Source organism: Thalia democratica, chromosome 4 (assembly GCF_965202585.1).
Source record: "Thalia democratica chromosome 4, ktThaDemo2.hap1.1, whole genome shotgun sequence".
In the NCBI taxonomy this organism is placed as follows: Eukaryota; Metazoa; Chordata; class Thaliacea; order Salpida; family Salpidae; genus Thalia; species Thalia democratica.
The window spans coordinates 5,989,327-6,016,361 of NC_139168.1; the positions used below are offsets into that span (position 1 = coordinate 5,989,327).

The 27,035-nt window shown below is 27.2% G+C and overlaps 1 protein-coding gene across 1 annotated transcript; it reads left to right on the top strand.

Moving 5' to 3' along the window:
• Positions 1-935: 935 nt before the first annotated feature.
• LOC145834529 (uncharacterized) lies at positions 936-26,813 on the top strand. Its single transcript, XM_082941975.1, has 14 exons — positions 936-1,024; positions 3,681-3,863; positions 4,473-4,637; positions 5,175-5,264; positions 6,328-6,423; positions 7,098-7,232; positions 8,037-8,122; positions 10,133-10,251; positions 19,931-20,054; positions 22,000-22,039; positions 23,620-23,738; positions 24,420-24,616; positions 25,130-25,292; positions 26,173-26,813. Exons 1-14 carry the CDS (start codon positions 967-969, stop codon positions 26,176-26,178), a joined length of 1,581 nt encoding a protein of 526 aa, XP_082798101.1. The 5' UTR covers positions 936-966; the 3' UTR covers positions 26,179-26,813.
• The last annotated feature ends 222 nt before the right edge of the window (positions 26,814-27,035 follow it).

A 27,035-nucleotide genomic window follows, 5' to 3' on the forward strand; every position in this document is an offset into this window, starting at 1 on the left:
ATAAATTAAAAGATATGGGTTTTAGTAAAACAGTATTTGAGATAATAAAAGTTTGACCAAAAAGCCATTTTTGTCTAAAAAAAAAAAATTAGAAATAATAACAATTTTTAAAAGAAAAACTAAAACTTTAAAAAATCTATTTTCTCATATGTATTTTTAAGTTTTTAATCTTAGTGCTGTTGAATTTGGATAATTGTTGTACTTAGTTAAAAAGTATAAATTGAATATCCTCAACAAGAAACTAACAGAAGGTCCTGATAAAATACAAAAAGCTTACTTAAATACTTGTTTTTAAACTTTTTTATCCAATAAGTAAAATATTCTACCACCAAAAAAATTTTTATAAAATTATTTAAGCAAAATAAGTTAACACAACAAAATAACATAAAAAAGATTAAACTTGAATTACACTTGAACATATTACACCTGAACACAGTTAATTACAGTTTTTGGTTTTATTAAGTTAAATAGATTGCCACACTTATATTATGGTTAACTCAGGCTAGTTTTAAATTTGAATAAAAATATGTCTAGGTTTTTTTTGTTTAATTTGTTTCTTATATTCTTGTCTGGCCTAGGCTAGTTTGATTTTTTTTTCTCAACAATTAATTTCAAAGTATTAAAATAAAATACAGTAGTCTTTTTTTTTGTGATATCTTACTGAGACAAATTACTTACAAAATTACAAATTACTTAAACTAATTTTATTACTTAAGTAGCTTTTTATAATTAGTTCAAAATAAATTTGAAAATTTAAATAGAAGCCCAGTCTTAAATACATAATTTTATTACAAATAAACATTGTTTAGTTTATTACGCACAATACTATTTACGGTATGCACAAAGTTTTAAACTTGAAACAGTAAAAGTTTTTTTATGTAATATACATACATTTTCAAATATAGTTAACCAATTTAAACATTTGTTACAGCTTTTTTATATTTTTATTTTTTTGCACTCTATATTATGGACGAATTCAATCTTTACAACGGCAACAATTCGTCCAACAACCTTTTCATCAATGGTGAGTCTGAAAATATTTTATAAATTTGATATATAATGATGTAATATGCCAAATAATCATTTAAAGTTTAATTATATTTGGTATGTAATAAGTTTTTGATAAGCATGGATTTCTTAGAACTACCTACTAATAGTTTTTGTGTGTTTGAATCAAAGTCCACAAACTAAAACCAATTTGCTTTGTATCTGTTTTCGTAGGAACTTTGAATAAGTATTTTCACATGAAATTGATGTGTTTTAAATTGTTTTCACAGGGTATTAGGTAGCTTATAATTACTTTCACAGGAACTTAAAGTTGTTTGAAAGTATTTACACTCAAACTTTATGTTCAGATATTTTCACAGGAACAGTAAGTGTTTAAAAATTGTTATACTGGAACTTTTTACTAGCAAATTTGTATTAGCTTTTAATTTTTAAATTCAAAACAAATTGGTTGGGGGTAAATGTTGAAATATTATTTTAGTAGATTGGTTTAATTTAATTTTCAATTTTACTTTTCTGATAGTAGTAAAACCTTATCTTTGATAAATTTTTCCTCAGAAGTTCCCTTGAAAATAATAAGTATACTCATAAAAGTTCCTTTGAAAATAATAACAGGACACATTAAAGTTCCTATGAAAATAAATATGGTTTCATATCAGTTTGTATGCATCTTTTGTAAAAACACCATTACTTTTATTCTAAATCAAACTAAAAAACATATTCAAATTCATTATAATATGTTATACCAGAAGATTCAGTATGTTTTTATTTTAAAATATGCCTGAAGATATTTAAAATCTTATTACTCAAGCAATGCTTACCTATCATGTTGCCACCTTCATTTCAAAATTTAGAGAATGTAGCTTAAAATCAAAAATTCATATAAAAATCATAAATTAATAATAAAAAAAAATCATCAAGTTTGTACTGTTTTAGGCTAAACTATTAGAAAATTTATACACATGTAAAACAACTATACCCCTAAATTTCAATTTTATTTCTAAGATTTAAATAAAACAGAGAATAAAAACTTAGCTATATCCTGTCCATAAGGTGGAAACACATTTTACTTTCTTTTTATCTACAATTTGAAGCATTCTTACATCAAAATGTTTCTTCAAACATTACTCTAAACACCTGAAATAATTGATAATATTTGTGAGGGATTTTATTTACTCTATACCTCCTTCTGTGGTCAGTTATAATAATTGCCATTTGTGGTGGGTTATAATAAGTTTATATAAAGCAAATTTGTGTTCAGTTTTAATGTAAAATGTTTGTTTACAATATTGTCAAAAAATGTATAAACTCATACTAAGTAAAAATTACAAGTATATAAAAGTTTCAGGTCCATGTTGTAAAATCTATTAAATGAGCAATTTATAGTAACAATAAATAGACAAACCTGGTTGATAAGTGCTGAACACTGTTTAAAAAAAAGAGATTTTGTAAAAACAGTTTTTCAAAATTAAAAAAAACCTATTATTATTTTTTAAGCCATATTATTTGATTTAAAAGCAGATTCTTATTGGTTTTGACGCGCATTAATATTCTATTGACCTAAACATTTCGTCATGCATCAGTAGTTTTTGCAAACAACACAATTTCACATTCACATGATGCTTTGTTGCTAATGTTCACAAGTACTTTAGAATATTTGTAAAAAATAAAAGCAATGTTTAGTAAGTGATTAGTCTAATGCTGTACAAAATACAGTTAAGTTAAGGAACAAAAACAAAAAAAAAAAAATTTCTGTGAAACAGTTTTCCCAATTTTGATAATGGTGAATAAAAAAGGTTAGAATTTTACAAGTTTTTAGAAAGTTTTTATTTTTTGAGTTCAAAAAGTCCATGTTTAAATATAATTATTTTAACATAACTACAAGGAAATAAGTTAAATGTAAATAATGAGTTTAAATTACTATTTTAAATTAAAATTAGAACACACTTAGCAAATGACTCAAATATATTTAGCTAGCTTAACATAATGAAATGCTGTTTGTTGTAACTAATCTCATAATAAATTATAAATGATTAAATGAGTTGTATAAAAAAAAGTTTTCAAAGTTTGTTATTTGCCTTCAATGAAAAAGTAAAAAATAATAATTAGCTTTATATTCTTCAAAGCTTTTATAAATTCTGGTCTTGGTAAATTTATTTTTCTAAAACTTTCCATAATCTTGTAAAGTTTTAACTAAACTACAAGTTGCTTTTTACAATATATTTAACATTTAAACTAATTTATGAGATGTAGCCACTTAAAGCCATTTTCTTAAAGTACTTTGATAGGTTCGTATTGGAAAATAAATCATAACATTTTTATAAATTTAAACAAATAAAAATATTTCTCCTCCACAAAATTTTGAAATAAGTACTTCAAACTTTCAAAAAATCTTCCTTGCAATGTTTTTAAAGATCGGTCAAAATATTCTCAAAAAAAAAAAAAAAAAACAAAAAAAAGTTCCTGTGACATAGAAGTACAAACTTTTGTCTGCCTTTTCATAAAATTTTTTAAAAATTAACAGCAGTAGATTTACATAATGATATTTACTTTATTCTTTTCCACAGGAGTATACATAATGGTGTTATAATACAACCTTATTTATTTTATTATTACTTATTATATTGTAGTTTATAATTATTATATTTTATATTTATTATCATTTTATTCCGCAGGAGTGAACAGCAGTGCAGAGGTTGCCAATTCATCTCACCAGGTTTCGTTCAACTCTCAGGACAGCAACGTGTCAGGGTTGGAAATCAGCATGGATGACGTCATAATGAGCGGTGATAGCATGCAAGACGTCAGTGACGTCAACGGTGATGACGTCATAATGGTCGATGAGGTTTCCGTCTCAGGTATGTTTAAGATGAAATATGTTTTCTTTTTTTATTTAGTTTGTTTTAAATACCTTATATCTTAAAATTAAATTTGAAAGTGGTTAAAATTTTTTGATAGCTGTAATTAAACTCAGCGATATACAGGGATGCCAAAAAACCTGAAATCCTGGAAAAACCTGAAATTTGACAAGTTAGGCTAAAACACCTGGAAAAACCTAGAGATTGAGAAACTTTGAAAAAAAACCTGGAATTTAAAACAATTTTTACATGTAAAGTATTTAAATTTCGATTTGAAACAAAAATCTATCTTATAGATAAAATTTTTTTGTCATTATCAAAAAATTTTTTTATTAAAAAACGCATTTAAAGTAGTTTTATAGTATCTTATCAATGTTTTTATACTGTTTTAAAACGTTTTTTACCTTAATTTTACTTTAAACTAAAAATATACCCAAATATATGTACTTTTAAAAACCTGGAGAAAATTTGCCAAAAACTTTTGGCTACCCTGTGTGATAAAACTCAAAAGAATAAGATCAGTTCGTAAAAAAATAAAGACAGACCCATCTTGATTAAATTGTTTAGCTCATTTAGCCCATATGTCGATAATACAATTTGGATTCGAAGGTTCGAGTGCCGAAGAAGATTCTCAGGAGGAAGAATCGGAAGAATCCGAAGAAGACTTGGAGGGTGACGTAGGAGAAAGGCTGGTGAGGAGAATTTCCGATGACGACGATGAACCGTTCATCGGTCCGCTGAACGAGCTGGACCAGAAGGTCAAGGAGCTGATGGGTTGGTTTTATATTTTATTAATTTATTTTAGTTTTTTTAGTATATTTGTTTGCAACATTAATTGATCAAAATTTTTTTTATTTAAACTCAGTTTCACCCTTTAAGGGATCTTCGGTTACAATTTAAATCTGAAAAATAAAAATAAAACTAAACATGGAAGATGCTAAAAAGTAAAACAAACACAAGTAAATTAGAATTTGTAACTTATGATGTTTAGAAAGTCGATTATTTGTTTTAAAAATTTTCATTTGGCCACTCAATGAACTGGTAACAAAAAAATCAAACACCTTATGGGTTTTTTTGTTTCTGTTATTAGATTGTCAGAATAAAATGTTTGAATCTGCAACTTTTAGTTTTTGCAAAAACATAAACTTTATTTTTTCTCAACATCATCTCAAAAGCACGCTATAAAGATTTACTTTCACTAACTCATGGTTGTTAAAATTTCTGCCACGTAATAACTACTTTCTGCCACGCACAAACTTTTTAATCTGGTGAGGCATGTATTGAGAATTTAATTTCACAACTGTTTTGCAGACAACGTCTTCCAGGACAGTTACGGCAACGCGGAAATCGGGATTGGCAAAGATTTTCAAGCTGACATCCCAGACATGGTCGGACCCACAGGTAATTATTTGTACGCGAATTTTATGTAAGTGTTTTAAAAAAAATATACATACTAACATGAAAATTGGTGATGTTCTTGTGAAAATGTATTTCAACGTAGATACTGTTTTGTGTCACAAGCTAAAATTTTGAGCATAAAAAACATTACCAAAAATTACAATTTGGTAATAAATTATTAAAAAAAAAGAATATTTAATGAAAAAAAGTAAAAGTGTTTAAATAGAAAAAAGTTGAAAAATAAACAGTTATTTATGTGAGAATGTATAACTGTAGTGTTTTGTGTGCAAAACTGAAAAATTAAGGATTTTTAATATTAAATTGCAATCTTGAACCAATTAAAAGTAAAACAACTAAATAAAATGTGAATGCATATTTACAAAAACATTAAAAAGTATTTTAAAATCAAACAATATAGAGTTTTTTTAGACTTGGTTTTTAGTTAAAAACTATATCAATTTAATTAGTGAATAAAAGTTTGACGTTTAACAGGGTTTCCACTTTACCTGGAAAAACCTGGAATTTGAGAAATTTTGAAAAAAAAAAAACAGAAATTTTGAAGAAAATAATAAAAAAAACCTGAAATTTTAATAATTTCCACATGTTCAGTAGTAAATTTCGATTTGCCTCAAAATTCTATCATATAAATAAAAAAATTTTGTCATAATCAAAATTTTTTTTATTAAAAAACTTAAATGATTAAAATAAATTTATTATTTTACTAATTTTATTTTTATTTTTTCAACGTTTTTATACTATTTAACACATTTTGTTACCTTAGACTTAACTTTAATCTAAAAATAGACCTAAAAATGTGCACTTTTTAAAACCTAATGAAATTTGGAAAACCTGGAAAAATTTTTGGAAAAAACAAGTGGCAACCCTGGTTTAAGCAAAATAATAAAATTTAAATAATGAAATTAAATTCACAGGAATATCTTGAAACAAACAGTATAGAGTTTTTTAGATTTAATTTTTAGTTGAAAACTTAATTAATTTGTTAACAGCAAAAAGTTCGACATGTAAGCAAAGTAATAGAATTAAAATAATGAAATTAAATTCACAGGACCACCAGCATCAGCGGTTCCCGACAGAGACCGGTTGATCTGGAAAGCGCCCAACGATCCAAAACTGAAGAACGATGAAAACTACTGGAAGCAGAGTTAGTTGTTAAAATAAGATAGAATTATTAAAATTAATGAATATAAAATCAGTTAATAAAATTTGATGAGAACTACTGGAAGCAGAATTATTTATTATTTAAAAAAGATTAAAGTATTGTCATGTTTGAATTGCATAATAACGTAATAAAAAATATTATTTCACCTCTAGAAGTTGAAATCTTTTTATTTGTTTTCAAAAAATCAAAACATATAGTAATAAAATATTGAATTAATTATAAATTGAATTTTATTTGTATATGAACCATCATAGGTGTCTACTGATATTTGTAGTAAATTCAAAGAAAGTAATTCTTTTCAAGTAATAAACCTTGAGTTGATTTATTTTAAGTGGTCTAAAACTTTTTCATAGTGAAGGCAAAATTGGAAAAATATATTTTATCCCCACAGTCAGACAATTCAGTTTTGAGTAGATTTTTTTAATGGCCTAATTTTTTTTCAAAATAACTATAACTTGAACAAATTATTCATCAAACCTTATTCTGATAGTCAGACAGTTCTGCTTGGACTCCAAGATGGATCACCAGTTTGACCCGTTTAACTCTTAAATAACAGTTTGAGTTGATTTAGTTTTTGTTTACTTTTTTTTAATGGTCTAAAACGTTTAAAAAGTAATAGAAAAATCAAGCCTAATTACTAAATCTTACTCTCACAGTCAGACAGTTCTGCTTGGACTCGAAGAGAGATCACAATTTCGACCCGATGAGCTGCTTGGGGATGGTCTCCGCCAACGACTACAACATTGAGAAGGCAAAGGAGGACGTAGAAAAGTGGTCCACTCCTTATTACCGTTGGTTGATTTGTATGTATAACTATATAAAACTACTTATTATATAGTTACATGATATTTATTTGTGATTTTTTTATAAAACTACTTGTTATTGTGAAGTTGTTTGTGGAAAAGTGGTCCACTCCTTACTACCGTTGGTTGATTTGTGTGTTTTAACTGTATGTAATATATAAAACTACTATCATATAGTTACATGATATTTATTTGTGATTTTTTTATAAAACTACTTGTTATTGTGAAGTTGTTTGTGGAAAAGTGGTCCACTCCTTATTACCGTTGGTTACATTATATTTATTAAATGTACAATATTAATAAATAATAAAATATGCTCGTAAAATTATAATTTGTTTGAAGTTCACCACTACATAATACAGTTACTTACATGATGTTTGATTTTGTCATCAAAACTACTTATTATTTAGTTCAAGATATATTTTTGTGATTTTGTCATCAAAACTACTTATTATTTAGTTCAAGATATTAGTTTGTGATTTTGTCTACAAAACTACTTATTATTTAGTTACACAATATTGGTTTGTGATTTCGTTTGGATAAATTTATGATTAAAACTACCTTTTTTTGAGTTGATTGTTTGTCCTGAGTATTAATATTTATTTTTCATTAAAGACTTGTTTTTTGTACAAAATTTCAAATTGATAAGTTTGAATTGCAAGCTTGGTTTGTTTGCACTGAACAATAATTTTTCTCAAAAATTAAAATGAGTTACTTCAATTGCAGAATCCAACGCTCATGGAAAAACAAATTTATTTTATTATTTATACTAATTTTATTTTATTTCAACAGCAAACTTCAGTGATCATGAGAAAGCCATGTTTGAAAACGGATTGGAATTCCACCAGAAGAACTTCAGGGAAATCAGAAAATCCATGGTAAGTTGAAATATATAGATTATAAATTTTTTGTTTAACTGCTGAAATAACTAAAGTCTTAAATTGGTTGATAGTAAGTAGTTTGGCGAATGCTGTTCATAAACATTATATCCAAGATCAGTGTAAAAATATTTTACTCTGATTTATTGTCCTAAGTCCACTTTGAGCTGAAACTGTTTAATAAAAAAATGCTGACCACAAACAATAATTACAAAACAGCACAATAAAAATAACATTTTATTTCAGCAAATTATTAACTGCAAATCAAAGGTTTTTAAACAGCAAGTGGTTATTATGATGTAAATCATGAAAACTTAAGGTATTTGTCCCAGAGCAATAAAACAACTCTTGAATGAATTGTGTATTATTTTTAATGTTATATGTTTTATTGACTCCTTTCTTTAAATCCCTGGTAATTTCAAACTTGTTAGGATGGAATAATAAATATAAATAAATAATAAATATAATAAGAATTTTGTACATGAGATGTGTTAAAATATTTACTATTAAATAGCTAATATTCTTTTTCAATTTGTTTATTTTACATTTACTTTGTACTACATAAATGAATACTTCAATATTTCACCATTTTATGATAACTTTTATTTAATTTTAAAGAATTGGTATGTTTTGTTAATAGCAATTATATAGTTTTTAAAGCTTTGAACAATTGTTAATAAGTTTGAAAGTTTATTAAGGTATAATTTTTACTTAATGTATTTGAAGAAAATTACATGTAAATATTATTAACTTAAAGTTAATATAAGTGTAATTGGTTTAATTATAATTGAAAAGTTATTATTGACCTTAATAGGGCATAAACAGCTATAAAATACTGTTAATTTAAAAGCAATCATGTAAAAATAATTTAATTTCAAAAATATGCACAAACCAGTTGCTAAATTACCAGCAGTTGAAAATGAGAGAACACCGAAACTTGTTTTCAAGCATGACGTCACAAAACGAGAGAGTTGTTCAATTTGAATTTTCTCTACGCATCAACGACCATAATTTTTGCCTTGCTTTTCATACATTTAAACTAAAGTTTTGTAAATGGCTGAAACTTTTTTTTTTTGTTAACTTTAATCAAACAAAACGAGTGATATAAATGAATTGGTACTTAAATTAATTTTTTCACCGCACCTTTAAACTTACTTTCTTACTAAAGAATTCGAAACAACTCAATTTCAACCTTAAGCTTCATTATATCTTCTGCAATAGAATAAAAATTTCATAGTCTTGAAAGGAGAGATGTAGGTTGTTGTGGTCATTGGCACAGAGTTTTAATTTAATTTAATTGTTTAAGTTTCTCAACAGTTACTGATGCGGCTATTAGGGTAACGTTCTCTTTTATTGTGGTAACTTGATAAGTATTGAACATTTATAACTAGTTCAATACCAGTGGCGACACTTAATGAAGTCATAGGGGTGCAAAGCAAAACAAACTACCTTGTGTACAGTTGTCCCTCATACTTAATGAAGGTGTTGATTTAAGCTTTTTATGCAGTGTTAACACAACTGCAAATATTAACACAAACCACAATAAAATTTAAATTAAAATTGTATTTTTAATTTTTCCTCAACCCCTATGACGTCATCACGTGTTGACCCTGGTCAATGACGCACAATTGACGTTAAACTTCAAACAAAGTTTATATCAAATTTAATACTCTCTCAACAGTTACCTGGTAAGAAATATACAAATAACTTTAACTGTGTTTAAATCATATCAAGCCCATTAAAAAATTTTCTGTCAACAGTTACCATTGATGCTTCTTAATGGTATTGTTTCTAAAATCAATAGATATTTGAAGAGCTCTATAATAAGTATATTTTTTAAAAGCTGTTAAATATGTACAAATAAGTCAAGTAGTAATTAAAATATATCAAGTTAAATAACTGTGATACCAAATCACGCTTAATAAAACTTTTCTGTCAGCAGTTTCCCTGTTAAAAATTCACAAATAACAAACTCAAATAATTATCAAACTAAACATTTTTTCCCAACAGCTGCCATCGCGCCCGCTCAGTGACATCATCGCGCACTACTACGCCACCAAGACGCAGAAGCAGCTGAGGTCCCTGATGGACGTGCACGCCGCAAGACTGCAGGAAGCCGCCCCCGACAGGTTAAAGTTGTACCGCGTTTACAAGAGCGCGCCGAAAAATTACAACTCGGCCGACATCATGCACAGCTCGTGTTTCAAGTGTCGCGGCAGCAAGAAAAAGGAGAAAATGTGGCTGTGCGGCGTTAAAAAAAAACAGGCCGAAAAAAAGGTTTCGGATCAGGAGGGGAGCTCAGGTGAGGCTGAGAAAGCGGGTGGGGAGGGTAAGGTGTGTGGGGCCGCGGGTGTTAGCAACGCTCAGGTGGGTGGTAACGTTAGCAACGGTGCCAGGGTCACGAGGGCAGCAGTAAAGTTAAATAAAATTAACGAGGTGAATAATATGGCGTTGCGGAGTAATCAGGTAGCTAAGGAGGGTGAACTTGAGAGGGATGATAAAACACAGGTGAATGTTGTCACTAGGGGGAGTAAGAGCAGAGGTGCTAAGACACAGGTAGGTGGGAAGGTGTTGAGGAGTAATACCATCAATCAGGTTACTAGGGAGGTCAATGGGGCGGCAAAAACTCAGGTAGAGGTGCTCAGGAGCAGAGTGAACGAGGGAGCCAGCAGCAGTAAAGTTGTTGGTGGCGGTAAACCGAGGAAGGCCGCGGAAAAGTCCGCAGCAGAAAATGTGATCAAAGCTCAAAACGAGTCAGCCGCCAAAAAGATCAACGGTCTAATACAGAAAAGCTCAAAAGAATTGAAGGCGGTTGCTAAAAGCGCTCCAAACAAGAAAATTGACATCGAGAAAGCAACGGGTGGAGGAGAGTCCAGCGTAGAGTACATAAGGATGGTACCGTGCGAAAGCACGTTCGTCAAAGAAAACAAAACGGCTCAGTGCTTTTCAACTATTGTTGCGATGGAGCCTTTGAAGGACTTGAAGGAGGAAGCCAGCGAAGGCCAGAAGCTCGCTGATTTGAAGCTCGAAGACTTGAAAACTCCGATCTTGGTGAACGGAACCAAAGTGGAGGCGGTGCGCGCAAAAAACGTTGAAAGCAACGGATGGAAGAAAAGCGAGATGAACCTCAAAAGTTTCCTCAGTTCAGTGGAGTATCCCGCGGCCCCCATCCTAATGTACCCCGGGATGCACCTCGGCTCTTTTGATAACAACTCAATAAACAGCGCGGTTTTGCCACCAGATGAGATAGAAAGGAATGCAAAAGAGATGGAGCAGGTCGTCGAGGCGATTTTGGCGGGCAACAGTTTGAGCGGAACAACTGAAAAATCTGACCTCGTTGCAACCTCAAAAGTTAACTCGATTGACAAGACAAAAGCCAATTCAGAAAGAAGGCCAGTGAAAAAAGTGTCCACCCCCAAATTGTTGATGAACAACAAAATGAACGCAACAACTAACGGTGGTATGAATAACATCGTTGCAACTCCTAAATCAACTAACAGCTTTGTTGTCAAGAAAACGCCAATGAAAAAAGTGTTCACCCCAAAAGCTTTGGTCAAATCGAACTCGAAGACTAACGGCAGTTTGAATAAATCTCCTTATTCAAATCCAAAGTCAACTAACAGCTTTGTTGGCAAGAAAACGCCAATGAAAAAAGTGTTCACCCCTAAAGCTTTGGTCAAATCGAACTCGAAGACTAACGGCAGTTTGACAAAATCTGCCGGTTCAACTAAGAGCTTTTTTGGCAAGAAAACGCCTCCGAACAAAGTGTTCACCCTTAAACCTTTGGTCAAATCGAACTCGAAGACTAACGGTAGTTGGAGTAAATCTGCCGGTGGAACTCCAAAAGCGACTAAGAACTTTGTAGGGAAGCAAAAGCCACTGAAAAAATTGTTCACCCCCAAGCAAAAAGCAAATGGTCTCGCAAACAAATCTTTTACGCTGACGAACGGCGCAGTGTGCAGGTTTGTGACGCCTCCGAGTGCAAGTTTGAACCGCAAGAGGAAATCAGATGCTGGATATGAGGTCAAGAGCTCAAAGAAAGCAAATTTTAATGGGAAAATGAACAAAAGTAAAAGTGCTGCAACTCCGAACCGCAAGAGGAAATCAGATGTTGGATATGAGGTCAAGAGCTCAAAGAAAGCAAATTTTAATGGGAAAAAGAACAAAAATAAAAGTGCTGAAATTTTGAACCGCAAGAGGAAATCAGATGCTGGAAATGAGGCCAAGAACAAGCTGGCGACTCCAAAGAAAATGAAAACAGGTGGGAAAAAGAACAAAAATGTTCGAATGTCAAACAGTGCCACAACAAGCAAGGCTGAACCGGTTGCCAAAAGCTCGGTGCCGAAGAAAAATGCTGAAGGTGTTTCGTTGCAAGCAAAGAAGGCAAAGAGTCAAGCAGTAGGGAAGAAAAACGGTTCGAGTAAACCGAGTGGCACTTCTGTGAAGAAGGCTTCTGGCAATCAAAAACTATTCAAGGTTGGAAAAGGCCAGAGTAAGGCTAAAGTTGCCAACAACTCAAACAACATTAAAAAGAAACAGAAGAAGGTGGTGAACAAAAAGTTTGCAAAAATGGAATTTTCTGTGAGTCATTGGCTGTAGGGGATTTAGGTTAACTGGGAAATTATTATTTGTACTTGACTTGAAAGATGGTTTTGGTCACTGTTAGGGTTAAAAATTATATTTGAGAGCTATTCGCTTGACAGAAAAAAACATAGTATTGTTTTTGATAAATGATACTTAATTAATAATAAGTGTAAATCAACTAGTATTCAATTTTGTTCATAATATAAAAAAATTAATAGGTTAGTCTGTTTGTTTAAAAAAAAAAAAATAATTCAATTTAAAAATTCAACTAAATATCCAATGTTTTAGTTTTAATAACAATATATTTATCCATTATTTTATTAGCAATAAGAAAAAGTTTTTATCCAAACTTATATGATTTTATCCTAATTTGTTCCCTCACAATATACAACAGAGGTACTTAACTGTGTAGTAAAAGTGACAAATATTTATTTTTTTAACATCGTGGGTGCAAGTTTTAATTTTTCAGGTGATAACAGGGTAAAATTAATTTCAACAATTAAATCTAAGAAAATATTATTGCACGGTTTTAGTAGCAATTGAGCAAAACTCAGGGTAAATATTAGATAATATGAAATTGCAATAAGTTATGTGTTAAGACAGGATAAGTTTACAGAAATTTGCCAAATGGCAGTTAGGTACTAATACAGGTAAACTTCAAAATAGTTTAGAATTTACTTTTTTTTGTGTGCAAAATTCGTGAAAATTTTTGAATGTTATCTTGTGAGCTAATTACGACTGCCGCGATTCCTATATACGAGCTACTTTTATACAAAATTTAATTGATTGTTAATTTATAAGCTTTTTTTTTATTTAATTTAGTCTTGATAATCTATCTATATATTTTAGAGGTTTTCCTATGCATAGGTAATTACTTTGATATTTTAAGGTGTTTAAAAATATCTTAAATTTTTTATATTTTGTGCACATAGTAAACTCCAAAAATGTGGTTTTATTTAAATGCATATAAATACCTTAATAGATCCAAATTTTTCATAAAATTTTCAAGTAGAAATTAAGAGAAAAAATTATTTTAAGATTTTTTTTACTACTTCTATTTAATCCGAATTTTTAAAAGACTTTTATATTATTCTAGCTGCTTAATACTTCCATTAGTTTTAAGATTTTTAATTTTTAATTAGAGTTGTGTTTAATTCTATATATAAATGTATCTGTTTTATACAAAATTGCTCTTAAAGCTTTCTGTAAAATGTATAGCATTTGAAGTTTTAAAAGTATTTTTAAAATAAAGTAGTACTAATTTTGTTTTAAATGAATTTTACGTTTTTATTGTTTTAATTTTAATTGTTGATATTTATTATTGGTACTAATTTAAATAATTTTTTATTTGTTATTCGAAAAATATAGCTTTATATTCACCTTTCTTACAATTTATTATAAAATACTAAACTTCTTAACATATTTTATGCTTCAACTATATAAAATATAATATATTAAAAAACAAAAATACTATTTTGCTAGTTTCGCTCTTTTTACCTTTCTAATATTATATTTTGAGTTAAAAAATAGTTAATAAGTTCCAAAATAATTATAAAATATAAAAGCTTCTATAAATTTAAATTGTACGATTGCATTTTTTACCTTTCTACTTGTTTTTTAATTGTTTTTATTATTATTTTCGCATTGTTTTTTTTTAATGTGATTAAAACATTGATCTCAATTGCAAAATTGAAACGAGTGTGGATTTTATTTATTTTGAAATAATATTAAATTATTTATTCATTTACTATTTAAATGGTGGAGTTTTTGCTGATATTTTTTCATAAATATATAATTTATTTTTTTATTTTTTTATATAAATAATTAACCCACTCTCGTTCCAATTTTAAATTTTGAGAGAGATGGGCTTAAAAACGGAGCTAACATTTTTTTTTCAAAATCGTGTAAAACTCTGATTTTTTGAATTAAAAAAATTAATTCTGTTTTTAAGATTTTTAATTGTGTTAAATTAAAATTTTGCGGTAATTTTTTTTGGCTGCTGGTTTAGAAAAATTGATGCTTTTAAAGAATTAATCAAAAAAAAACCTCATTTCAGCATTTATTTCCACCATTTAATCTTTTACCTAAATTAGTTGTAATAGAATTCAGTTTAAGATAAATAAAAATAGAATTTCGTTGATAAAACTTATTGAAATATTTCAAGTCCCAAAAGCAGACCAATCATTTATCAAAGTTGTATTTATTTGGAAAATTATAAATATGTAAAAAAGGGATCATCTAAATTGATTTGTTAACTCATGTACACAAGCACGTAGTAACTGACGTGTAATGTACTTTTTGGCAACGTGTAATAAGCAGCAATAGTTATTTTAATTATATAGACATTGTAGTCACTTTTAAAAGAAGGTTTTAAATTTTGTATCATTAGAAATTAGTCTTCAAAATAAAATAAAACTAAGCTAAACATCAAGACTCAGCAGTTGTTTTACCAAGAAGGTGTTTTGATCTTGCTTCTACCACTGAAGGTTTCAAGTACAGTATACATTTAGCCAAATAAGCTTACAATCGTTCATCCGTGGAAATTTATCAACTGGAGCTGGAATTGTTAGCCTTGCTGATGCGTGATGACGTCATAGGGGGATGTGGAGTTAAATGTTGTGACGTTTAAAATGTTAAGTTTATGTCAAAACTGCTAAAGTTACAAAAATAAATTAATAAAACTGTTGCTCCACACCCTTTATGACGTCATCCCTCGTCCCCTTATATCACCTTACGACGTCATCAATCGTCGCCCGTAGTTGACAGTGTTGCTGATGTAGTTAGATTAAACCGTGACCTTTTGCTTCAGTGCCAAAACAACCCCAAGTTACCAAATATAAATTTTCAGTTTTGCTCCGTAAACAATCATGTTTCGAGGCTTGTTATAATAAAAGCAGAAATTGTAAACCGGAAAGTTCTGGTACAACCATGAAAGTAGCTTAGAAATTATATTCCTGCTTATATGCTTAACGCTTGATGTAAGAACTATAATCAACTATTATGTTATTAATTTTTTTTTTTGTTCTTTTGGTATACTTAAGACATTCATCCCATAAAGAGTTCTTATAGATGCAAGAGAAAAAATTCTAGTTAATTTCACACAAAGCATTTTCTGATAAGGGTGTAACATCTTTGTAACTTATTTGCTTCACACACAGCTTGATACAACTAATTGCAACACATAACTAGTTATTACAACACTCACTGTTTTAATCGGATTATGTTTTTATCATCACACACCTTGCAAGGTAATGACTGCCTCAAGCGAGCATGCTGGTACAAAAACTTTTGTTAATCTGGTTAAGATAATATGTGTTGCAGTTGGTAATATAGTTGAAATGAAGCAAGTTAGTTGCAAAGATTTTACATCCTTATATTATTTGAAAAAAAAAGTGCTTAACTGGATTTTTTTAATCTAAAGTCTAAACAGAGCTCTTTAACTTTACTTGATGAATGTATTAAGTATGCTATTAAAAAAAAGCTTTAGAATGAATCTTGTTCTTTTAGAAGTTGTTGAACAAAAGTTATGAAAACTAAAAAAAGCCATTGAAACTGAAAATACTGGTTTTTACTTCTTATTTATCAAATTTCTAAAATACCTGATACAATTTTACAAAGAATTAATTTAGCTAGGTTAAAATAGTTTGTTAATCTGAAAAATGTAATTTTTTAATTTGTTTGCACACTTAGTTTTTGCTTTCAGCTCAATGTCTACCAAATCTCTTAAGTTATTAGTTTCATAGGGTTAGTTTAAAAATAATTTCCTTTTAAATGGCCTAAAACTTTGTGTATGCAGTTATAGATTTTAAACCTACTCATAGTTGTAGCCTATCCGTGAGTAGTTAGATCTGGTGTGTTTATGGATTTTGGTTTAAAAATTTCTATTTATACATTCCAAAATAAGTCACGTTACAATTTGGTAACATACTTTTTGAGTAAAACCAGCCTATAAACAGGTGTGATGATTTTTTCTTTTTCTAAATTGTTTGTAATAAGAAACATTTGCTGCCCTAAAAGAAAGATGGTAAAATTTGATTTTATCAGCAAAAGTTGAAAATGTTTGATAAACATATGACCAAACACTTTAAATTTTGTTTGAATAAGTCTCTAACTCAGTGCATAAACCTCATTAAGTATGTTTGTTGTGGTATTTTTTTGGCTGAAAAGACAATTAGTTGTAGTCAGTTTTACAGACGTTATTTTTAAACTTAAATGAGGTAGTAAATATTTTCTTTTAGTGTGAAATGTCTGTACAAAACTTTATTTTTATTTCTTTAAAAGTATTTGAATATTTAAAAAAAATCTGATATTGCTACTGAATTTGTTGAAAACTATTATCATGCTCTTTTTTATGACATCAAATTTACAATACTTGTTTACTTTCTAAAATCTATATTCCTTAATACAAATTAAAATTTACTTTGCACTTAACATTAAAGTATGTCACCCATGCCTATTTACATGAAAAGTTTAATTTTCTTAAAAATATAAAATTATTATAATATTTTAATTATAACATTAAATTAAAAAAATTCTGTTCAATAAGTGTAGATAAATAGAGGGTTAAGTATCTTCAACAACAGTTAAAAATAGCTACTAAATATTTGAAAGGATTCAGTAAGAAGAAGAAACTATAATGAAAATACTGTAAATTTTCCATGTATTTCTACTCATAAATTTCCAACTCGGGTACCATCTCAAAATTGGCATTTTTAATTTTACAATAAAACTTGTAACTTTACTCTAAAAAAGCATCAATTTTTCCAATCAGTAACCAAAATTATTATTTGTATGTTGTTGTGTACTTTATATCTGAGGTTGTTGGTTAATTGTGTTGTAAACTTTTTACTTTTTTTTTATTTCTTATTTAAGTAGTATAGAATAAGTCTTAGAATATAAGTCATAGAGCGATTGAAAGTTTTAAAAACAAAAGTGTGTGAAACATTTAAAAAAAAAACATAGTTTTTTGCAATGAACATTTGTGTATGTTTTAGGATTTTTTTTGGTAGGCTATTAATATCAACTCAGGTATCAACTAAAAAGTTATTTCATAGCTACTATTTCATTAAAAAAAATTACTTACATATTTGATTTATAAATCTCTAATATTATATATGCATAAAACTTAATTTTCAATTTCATTCTTATATGTTTCTAAATTCTTTGATTGTTTATTGTTTCCTGTAAAAGTAGCCAACTAAAATATAAAAACAAGAAATTTTAGTAAACTTAAAATTTTAGAAAAAGGTAGATTAAATTAGATTTGTATTTATGGAAATTAAACTGTATAATATAAAAATTTTAAATTATACTTCACAGGCTTAACTTATAATTTGAACTACTTTTTTGGAACAGAATATCTAGTTCTAACACTTTTTTGTCTAAGAAATATGGTTGAGTAGTTGTATTGTTAATGAAATAAACAATACTTAAAGTTTGCAATAATAATCTTAAAAATTTATACAAAAATACTAATGTAGCATAGAAAGTTTCATATTTCAACCATATATTTGACAATTAAGTTAACATATATTTTAATAAAATAAAAATGTTGTTTTCAAAGTATGTTTGTGTGTAGCTTGTAGTATAAACTTATGCATAATTTTTCATATAATCCGCATACTTTCTATAAATGAGTTGGCCAAGTTTTTTATTCAATTTAAAGTGTAAATATATATTTAAATAAAATATTTTAAGTAAATGTCTTTTAACTGTTTTGCAAAAACCAGGCTTATTGGATTTTTTTAATTTATTGCAGTTTGGATATTTTTCTGAATCTCAGGCTAGTTTTTTTAAATTTAAACTATTTTCCATTAAAGTTATGTATTATCAAATTTAAGTTTTGTTATTATAGTGGCATTCTTAAATACTTAAGCAAAATAAGAACTTCAAAATATACTTGTTAACCAGAAAATTTATATTTTATATCAAGTGTCTGTTGAAATTTATTATAAGAAAGAATTTACTTTCAGGAAAATTTAATTTCAACATGATAAAAAAAATGTTGATTTTTTCTTTTATTTATTCAAATAGTATAAAAGTATCTTACTTATTATATCTTAACTTAATAACTTATTATATCTTAACCCATTAAAAGGTACGGCATTAAAGTTTAGTTTGTTTCCAAAAGCATTACAAACAATTTTTTTATACAAAATCTATTTCGAATTGGTGTTAAAAATTCCACATACTAATTATAATGTATTAATATTAATATTGTGTTTTTAATTTTAACAATTTGTGCATGAATTGAATTGTTGAAATATTGTTCTATAAATTAAAAATAAAGCTTTTACAATGTTTTGGTAAGTATTATTTTTATATACAAAAAGCAATTAAAATTATTAATTTGTATTGAAAATGAAAATGACAAGTATTGTGAAACTTAAACGTCTTATTCAAGTTTTTCTGGCAAAAAATCCAATAAAAAAAAAATCTAATGATATAAGTTTAAAACAGAATAGATATAAAGTTTTAAACAAGTAAAACCTTTTGATTTTAATTTAGTATTAGTAGTGTGTCTTTTATAAAAGTATTATAAAATTTGTTAGCATAAAGTAATTCAATACCACAATTTGAAAGTTGTTGGTATTAATTTAGATTTTTACACGCAATGAAAATATTTTTAAAGCCATCGAAAATTTGTAAATAACATTTCTTTGATACCTTATATGCAAAATATTCAAAAAGTTTTAAAATAACATCATATTAAGTTGACTTGAAACTTTTTGATAATGAACGTACCTTAAGTTGTCTATTTAAATTAATAAGTTTAAAAAGACTAAATAGGAACCCATCTGAAGGTAAGTATTTAAATTAAAATATATTCATAGGAACAAGAAAATTACTCATCAATTATAAAATATGGAAGTCTTATATAAAATCTTATATTATAAAAACAATTGAATAAATAAATTGAAAATTTTACAGCACCAATGAAAATGACTCAACCATTATGAAATATGGAAGTCTTATATCAAATGTTATATTATAAAAATATTTGAATAAATAAGTTGAAAATTTTACAGCACCAATGAAAATGACTCAACCATTATGAAATATGGAAGTCTTATATCAAATCTTATATTATAAAAATATTTGAATAAATAAGTTGAAAATTTTACAGCACCAATGAAAATGACTCAACCATTATGAAATATGGAAGTCTTGTATCAAATCTTATGTTATAAAAATATTTGAATAAATAAGTTGAAAATTTTACAGCACCAATGAAAATGACTCTACCATTATGAAATACGGAGGAGAGTTGGCCATGATGGACATTTTAGAGGAACAAGGACTGTTAGATTGGGAAAATCCGCCCATGTTGAATCCCAATACTTGGAAAGTCTGTTTAGTTAAAACTTTTTGATAAAAAAATGTGTAAAAACTTATCTAATTTTATTCAATTGGAAAAATCCACACATGTTAAGTCCAATTTGGTAAAAAAGTTTGGAGTATTTATTTAACTTTTTGTTTTTTTTAAACTTGTTTAGGAAAATCCACCTATGCTAAACCCCAATACATGGAAAATATTAGTTTGTGGAAATATTTATTAATTGAAATTTTAATTTTTATGTTTTCGTTAAATATTTTTTATTAAATCTGCTTATGTAAAATCCTAATACCTGCAAAGGTTTGTATATGTTTATAATTGTATTGTAGACATGTTTATTTGCTTTTTATTATTTAACCAATGTATAAACTTTATGATGTGAAAAGTATGTGCAGAAGTTGCTTTGTTTGTTTTTTCAGTTTTGTGAATGATAATAATTAGGAAAACAATGTATTGTAAAAATTTTATATTTATTTTTGTTTGAGTTTTGATATTTTTGTTAAGTCTGCGAAATATTTAGTACAGCTTAGTAGAAATGCTGCAGTTCAATTTTAGTTCAAGTTTTTTAAGTGCTGTTTAAACAATAGTCACTTTAAAATAATTTAAGTTGCCTTGAAGATGGCAAAATTCAAAGTTTGTTTTCATAATTTTCAAAACATTCTGTAAAATGCTTTTGGTATAAAAGTTTCTTGTTCAAGTTTTTAACTGTATAAAGATGATAACTAGTATAAGAGTTTTGTTTTTTGTGCTTGGACAAAATGCTTGACTTAAATAAATATTTATCTTCATAAAACAGTCAAAATATTCCATTAAAAAAAAACTAATGCATTTGAATTTTCATAAAACAAACAGCAATTTTTTGAGTCGTATAAAATGCTGTAAATATATAACTGTTGGTTTTTTGTTTGTTTAAATGGGAGTTGTTATTTATAGAAAAAGTATTTTGTAGGCAAAGTATTTCTCATAACTATTTAGAAATATTTATTGTAGGCTGTTTGTTTAAACTTTGTTAAGGTTAATATTTTTTAGGTCAATTATAATGTTTTTTTTATAGTGAGTAAGTTTTCAAAAGTAAAACAATAAGTTTGCATGGTTTACCATCAATGACAAAAAGTTTTGTTCAGTTTGTAAAACCATTCCAATTACAGTATAGTCAAAATTAATGAAGAAAAACATAAGGGTATGATTCACTTCAAAAATATTTCAGAAATCTTTTACTTTGTAAAAAGTCAAATTTAAAATTTTTAATGCCAAACTGTTTTCGTATGTTGTTCTTTATTTATATTGAGTACAAGTTTTGTGTAATTTATGTATATATTAGTGAAATTAAACATTTGTTTTTCAACTTAATACTTTTTTTCTTACTTTATTTAAGTTTTGTTGTCGTATTTAAACTTATGAACTAAGTTTGAAAATGTTTCTTTTTTTTTCTTTAAGTTTGAGATGTCAAGGTAAAAATGTTGGTGTTTACCCTTATCTTAATATTCATTAAAATATTTGTTTGTTTAACAATTATTATTTTGAATACACAACATCAAACTAAAAACTGCAACTTCTTAAGCAACTTTTAAAATACCTAAATGAAACTATAAACGGAATTTTTCAAAAGTAATTTATCTTAATGGCCAGCGAACTGAAAAATCAATAATCATTAATAATTTATTTGAGCCAAAAAACTTCACCGCACAGTTTTTCATTAGTGAAAAAAAAAACAAGTTTTAGCTGATACTTTTTCAATACTCAGTCAAAAAGTAAATTTTACAAATAATTAACTAAAATAAAATTACCTTGAATGATAAACTTCAAATATATTTTTACATGCTAGTTTTGATAAGTTTGTCAAATAACAACTATAAACGATGATTAGTGTTTTAATGAAGTTTTTTATTTTATAACGGGTCAGATACTTTCATTAAAGAAAACAGAATAAACTTTTAAATTATTTTTTTACTTTCAGCAAAACTACCTTATCCCACCAAAGACAGAGAGAAATAAAAGTTAGTTTCAATTTATTGTTTGTTTATATTAATGTAATAGTTTTAATTTATCTCAATATAAATGATAATATATACATTTTTTTTAGTTATTTATAGTACTATGTTATTCTATAGTACTTTTCAAATTTTATATCAAAATGAATTTGTTATAAAATGACATTAACAAATGGATAAAAATGAGTTAAATTTATAATTTTATTTTTTCTCAACTTTTACTCTATTTGTTAAAATTTTTTTTCTAAAGTATTTGTGACGTCACAAACACAAAAACACTGGCTCGTATACAACAAGTTTTATTTATATTGAACTGTTTATTTACATTGGTACTCTGCAAATAGTTTGCCTTTGAATAAACAAACGTTTAGCTTTTGAATACACAAGTATTTTACTTTAAATATAAAACTTTACTCAAAAGTGTCACATAAAAGTGTTATGTATCTATATTCATATTATTGTAATTTTGAAGATTTCGCAGTAAAGTATCATTATAATCAAATTATAAAAATTTTCTATACAATTTCGTATCATCATACAACTTGTTGTCTTAATTAATATAAATATTTTTATTACAGCTCATTTTAGCATAAATTTTTAGTGAGCATCAAAACTTGTTGAAAGTTATAATAAATATATAATTTTATTAGTTAAAATACAACTTTTTTTCCATACATTTCTAATGATATCTTTAATGTCAAAGTATAAAATAACTAATTGTAGTATAGCAAATCTCTTAGTTTTCAGTTTAGTATCTAAGTTTTCTTTTTTACACACTGTTTTTTTTTTTTGTAAAATAGCTTTAATTTTAAATGTTTTTAGTTTACAGAAGAAATTGTTTTTATAATACAAAGTCCACTTTCCATAAATATTTTATGTAGCTTTTTAACAGTTTATTCCTGATTAATTATTTCGATTGTGTTTTAACTTTTAACTGTTTAACAAGCTTATTTTATACATATTCAGCAAAAAAACAAAAATATTAAATGAAATTATTTACACAAACATTAAATTGCCTTTGTAAGCCATTGTTTACATGGTAAAAACAAGAAACTCATCACTATAACAATAAAAAAAACACTTTTTTAATAGTTTACTATTTTCAAATACACTTTAAAATTATTAAAGCAAATTAAGTTGATACTTTTTTTAAATTTTTTTATGCACTGTTAAGTTTAAATATAATGTAAATATGATTAAATTATATCTAAATATTTTATTAAGTCATAACTCAAAATGTTCATTTTTATGAACAGACAAGTATCAAGTCTATGTATTAGTTTGTCAAGTTTAACAAATCTTCTATTAATCAACCATACCAAAATGACTTTATGACATCACAGAGTGTATTAAAAGCATAATGACGTAATAACTAACGACATTACTGAGTCACGACTCAAAATAATTACTTTTTGACAACACAAGTATTAAGTCTGTTTCAAAATTTTCAAGTATTACAAAACTTGAAATAACCATATTAAGTCACACCGTATATTTTATGCATTAATGTGAAAATGACTCTATGAATTCACGGTGTTTATTAATTACATTATGACGTGACAACTAACCGTATTATGACGTCACAGAACCCACTTCTGCCGAGCTGGACACGGCGAGAGTGTTGTACCACCGCGAGCAAAACATGAAGCCACAAAACAACAACAAGCATGAAGATAGCGAAATTGTCAGCATGACCAAAAAACAAGTTTGCTTTTGATACATTTATTTTTAGAAAGTACCAAATTTGAATTTGATTAAACAAAATTGATTATTAAAATTTATATTTTTTTTTGATAGGTGCCTTTTTTTTACCAGGTTAAAAAATCTTCAGGCTTCCATAAGGAAAAGGATTTGAATAAAACAATAAAAACATTTTTCCTTATGTTTAGTAATTTAAATTCTTCTGAATTCTTAGAGTAGAGTTTTTCTTACAACTTTTATTTGTTTGGTAGCTGCAACAACAAAATAAATACCAAATTAATTTCTTCCAAGTTCAGGAACTGTGTTAAGTATTATTTTTTGAATTTTGAAAATTTCCTTTAACAAAAGCCTTTAAATTTACACCGTTTTTGTCTTCAGTCTGAAAATTTAAATCATTCTAGTTTCTTAGGAAAAACTGTTGTAACTTAAAGCTTCAAAATAGTTTGGTAGCTGCAACAACAAAAACCAAATCAATTTCTTCCACAGTTCCAGGAACTGAGGTACTTCTGTTAACATTACCATTTTCCTAAACGATTTTAAAAATTTGGCATTAAGCGCATTTATTGTCATAAAATGTTAGTTTGAGAAATACTAAAACTGATTTCTTACAACTAGGAACTAAGGCATTTGAAAAAAAGATTTTTTTTAACTACTCAAACAACAATTACAAATACCTCTTTCACAGGTCCAGGAACTTCGGTACTTCTGTTCCTACCAGGAATCCTACATTCAGGACGGGGATCCGAGCATCCACGAGGTGCAGGTGCCGAGGCCTCCCACTCACATACAGGGGGATCTCACCGATTTCCTGAAGGACATGGTGATGGAGTTTCCGCAACTGATGCCGGACGATGACGTGAAAGATGAGAAGATGGAGGCGGTGTGAGTTTGAATTATATGCAAAAAATGTTTTTATTAGTAAGGGATAGTAAAAAGTATAAAGATTGAGTTTTTTTATTATAATTATTATTTTTTTTTTATTATTGTTATAAAGATTAAAAACCAGTATTTTAAGTTAATGGCATGTATATAATATAAAATAACAGTTAAATTTGGCATTGTGAGTATAATTGTAAATATGTTTAAGTTTTCAACCGGATCCATAATTATTTGCTTGTAATGTAATTTACGTAAACTTACTTAACAAAATATGGTTGTGGTTTAATTTTAATTTGTTTTGTAAGTGTTAGCTTTTTAATCTGCCCAATTCTTGTTCAATAGCTTAATTTTCAAATTCCTTTATTGATTCTTTAGTTTTTTGAGACACATTTTAGCCAACAGACCAATGTTCCTTATGTAAATATTTATTTTATTTGATTTGTGAATACATTTTAGATATAGATAACGTACACTTGTATACTTGGATTTAAATATTGAATTATTAAATTTTTTCAGCCAAGACGACTTTGTTGGTGTTGACGATCTACTGAAAGTCGATGATGACGTCACAACAAACTTCCATGATGACGTCATAGTGAAAGATGACGTCATTATAAGCAAGGACGAAGTGTTGAATGGAGTGCTGGAAATGGAAGTTGAAATAAAAAGACCAAGATTGGTTGGTTTTCAATATTTTCTGTTTAACTTATTAGTATTTTATATAAATTTTTTTTAGGAATGTTTTTAAAAATAAAAACACGCATTGCTGGGTTTTGGTTTGATTTTTACAGGGGTGCCAAAAAACCTGGAATGCTGGAAAGACCTAGAATTTGAAAATTTTTGAAAATACTTTGAATTTGAAACAAAGTTCACTAAAAAATCTAAAACTTAAAACAACATTTACATGTGAAGTAGAAGAGTTTCGGTTTGACACGAAAAAATTATCCTTAAGATTAAAAAAATTGTCATCATAAAAGAAAAATATTAGAAAAACTTTTAAAGCTTTAAGATATCTTTTTAATGTCATTATACTGATAATACCGTTTTTTACCTTAAATTTAATTTTAAACCAAAAAAGACCCTAAAACGTGAAAGTTAAAAACGTGGAAGAAATTTTGAAAACCTGGAGAAAATTTTCCAAAAACAATTGGCAACCCTGTTTTTTAAGAGTGAAGTGTTTTTGACTATGAATCTTAATTAAAAGTAAGTTATCTAAAAAGTAATAATTTAATGAATCAAGTCTGAATTTTTATAGTAGAAAATATCTTTAGTTTTTTTATTTTTATATTTAATCACCTCTGCTTAAATGTAATTTCAAAAACAACAACACTTGATTACTTTATTAATGAACAATCAAATAAAACACCGATCCTAAGTCTGGACTTTTTTATGCCATTAGAAAAGCTCAAATTAACAAGGTTTGATCAAACCAGTTTGATCTTCAGAGCACAAACCTTCAGATTATCGAATCGGTGTGACTAAAACTTTTACAAACTTTTTTAAAACTTGAACAAATAAATTGTAAAACTAGAACTGTTTACGATAAAATTTATTTTCAGAGTTGAAAATGAGCTGAAGTGTTACGTCATAACGAAGCTGCGATGACGTAACTGAGGAAAAAGGGAAAAAAATTGTTTGGTGCTACTAATTTTTATATAGTTAAATTTAAATCTTTCTGAGTAAATAGTATGGTACATTAAACAGTTATAAGATTCGGCTTTTAAAGTTGCGCAACATTTTTACACGGCTAAATATTGTATTTCTTCATGAAAAATGACAGAGCTTTTTAAAATTTTGACTTAAAACAGTTTTACTTCAAGTTTAATAATTTACTTCGAGCTTTGTGTTTTTAATGAACTGTTGCTTTTTTTACTAATTGTTTTGAAGTTTTGATTTTTACCTGAAAAATGTTTAAAAGTTTTTATGTTTGAATCGAATCATGTTCCTTTGTTTTAATTGCGGGGTCTTTATAAATATTTTTTTAATTTTTAGTTTTCTATTTTAACGCTTTGTCATTTTAGACTAATGTTTTTCATAGAAATTTCTCAGAATTACACTTTTTCTTTTGTATGAATAAAAACCACTTCTCCATCGAAAATGTTTGCCATATACTTTTTTTTTAAATTACTTTCTATCATTTAAGTCCGAATTGTTTGTATTTTTGATTACTTTTTTTGCTATTAAGCCATTTTGATACTATTAAAAATATTTACCGTCCTGACTTATACGTAGTATTAAAAAAAATTAAAATTCTGAACTTGGTGCTAAAATTTGTACTAATATAAGATTAACTTGTAAATTTACTTTTAAATGAAAACTTCATATTTTGTTCTTACTAATTTTTTTGTATATATGGGTACTAAAGACTAAAAAAATTGTTGCATGTTTTTTTTCTTACAACTTGAACTTAGTGTTTCCTAGT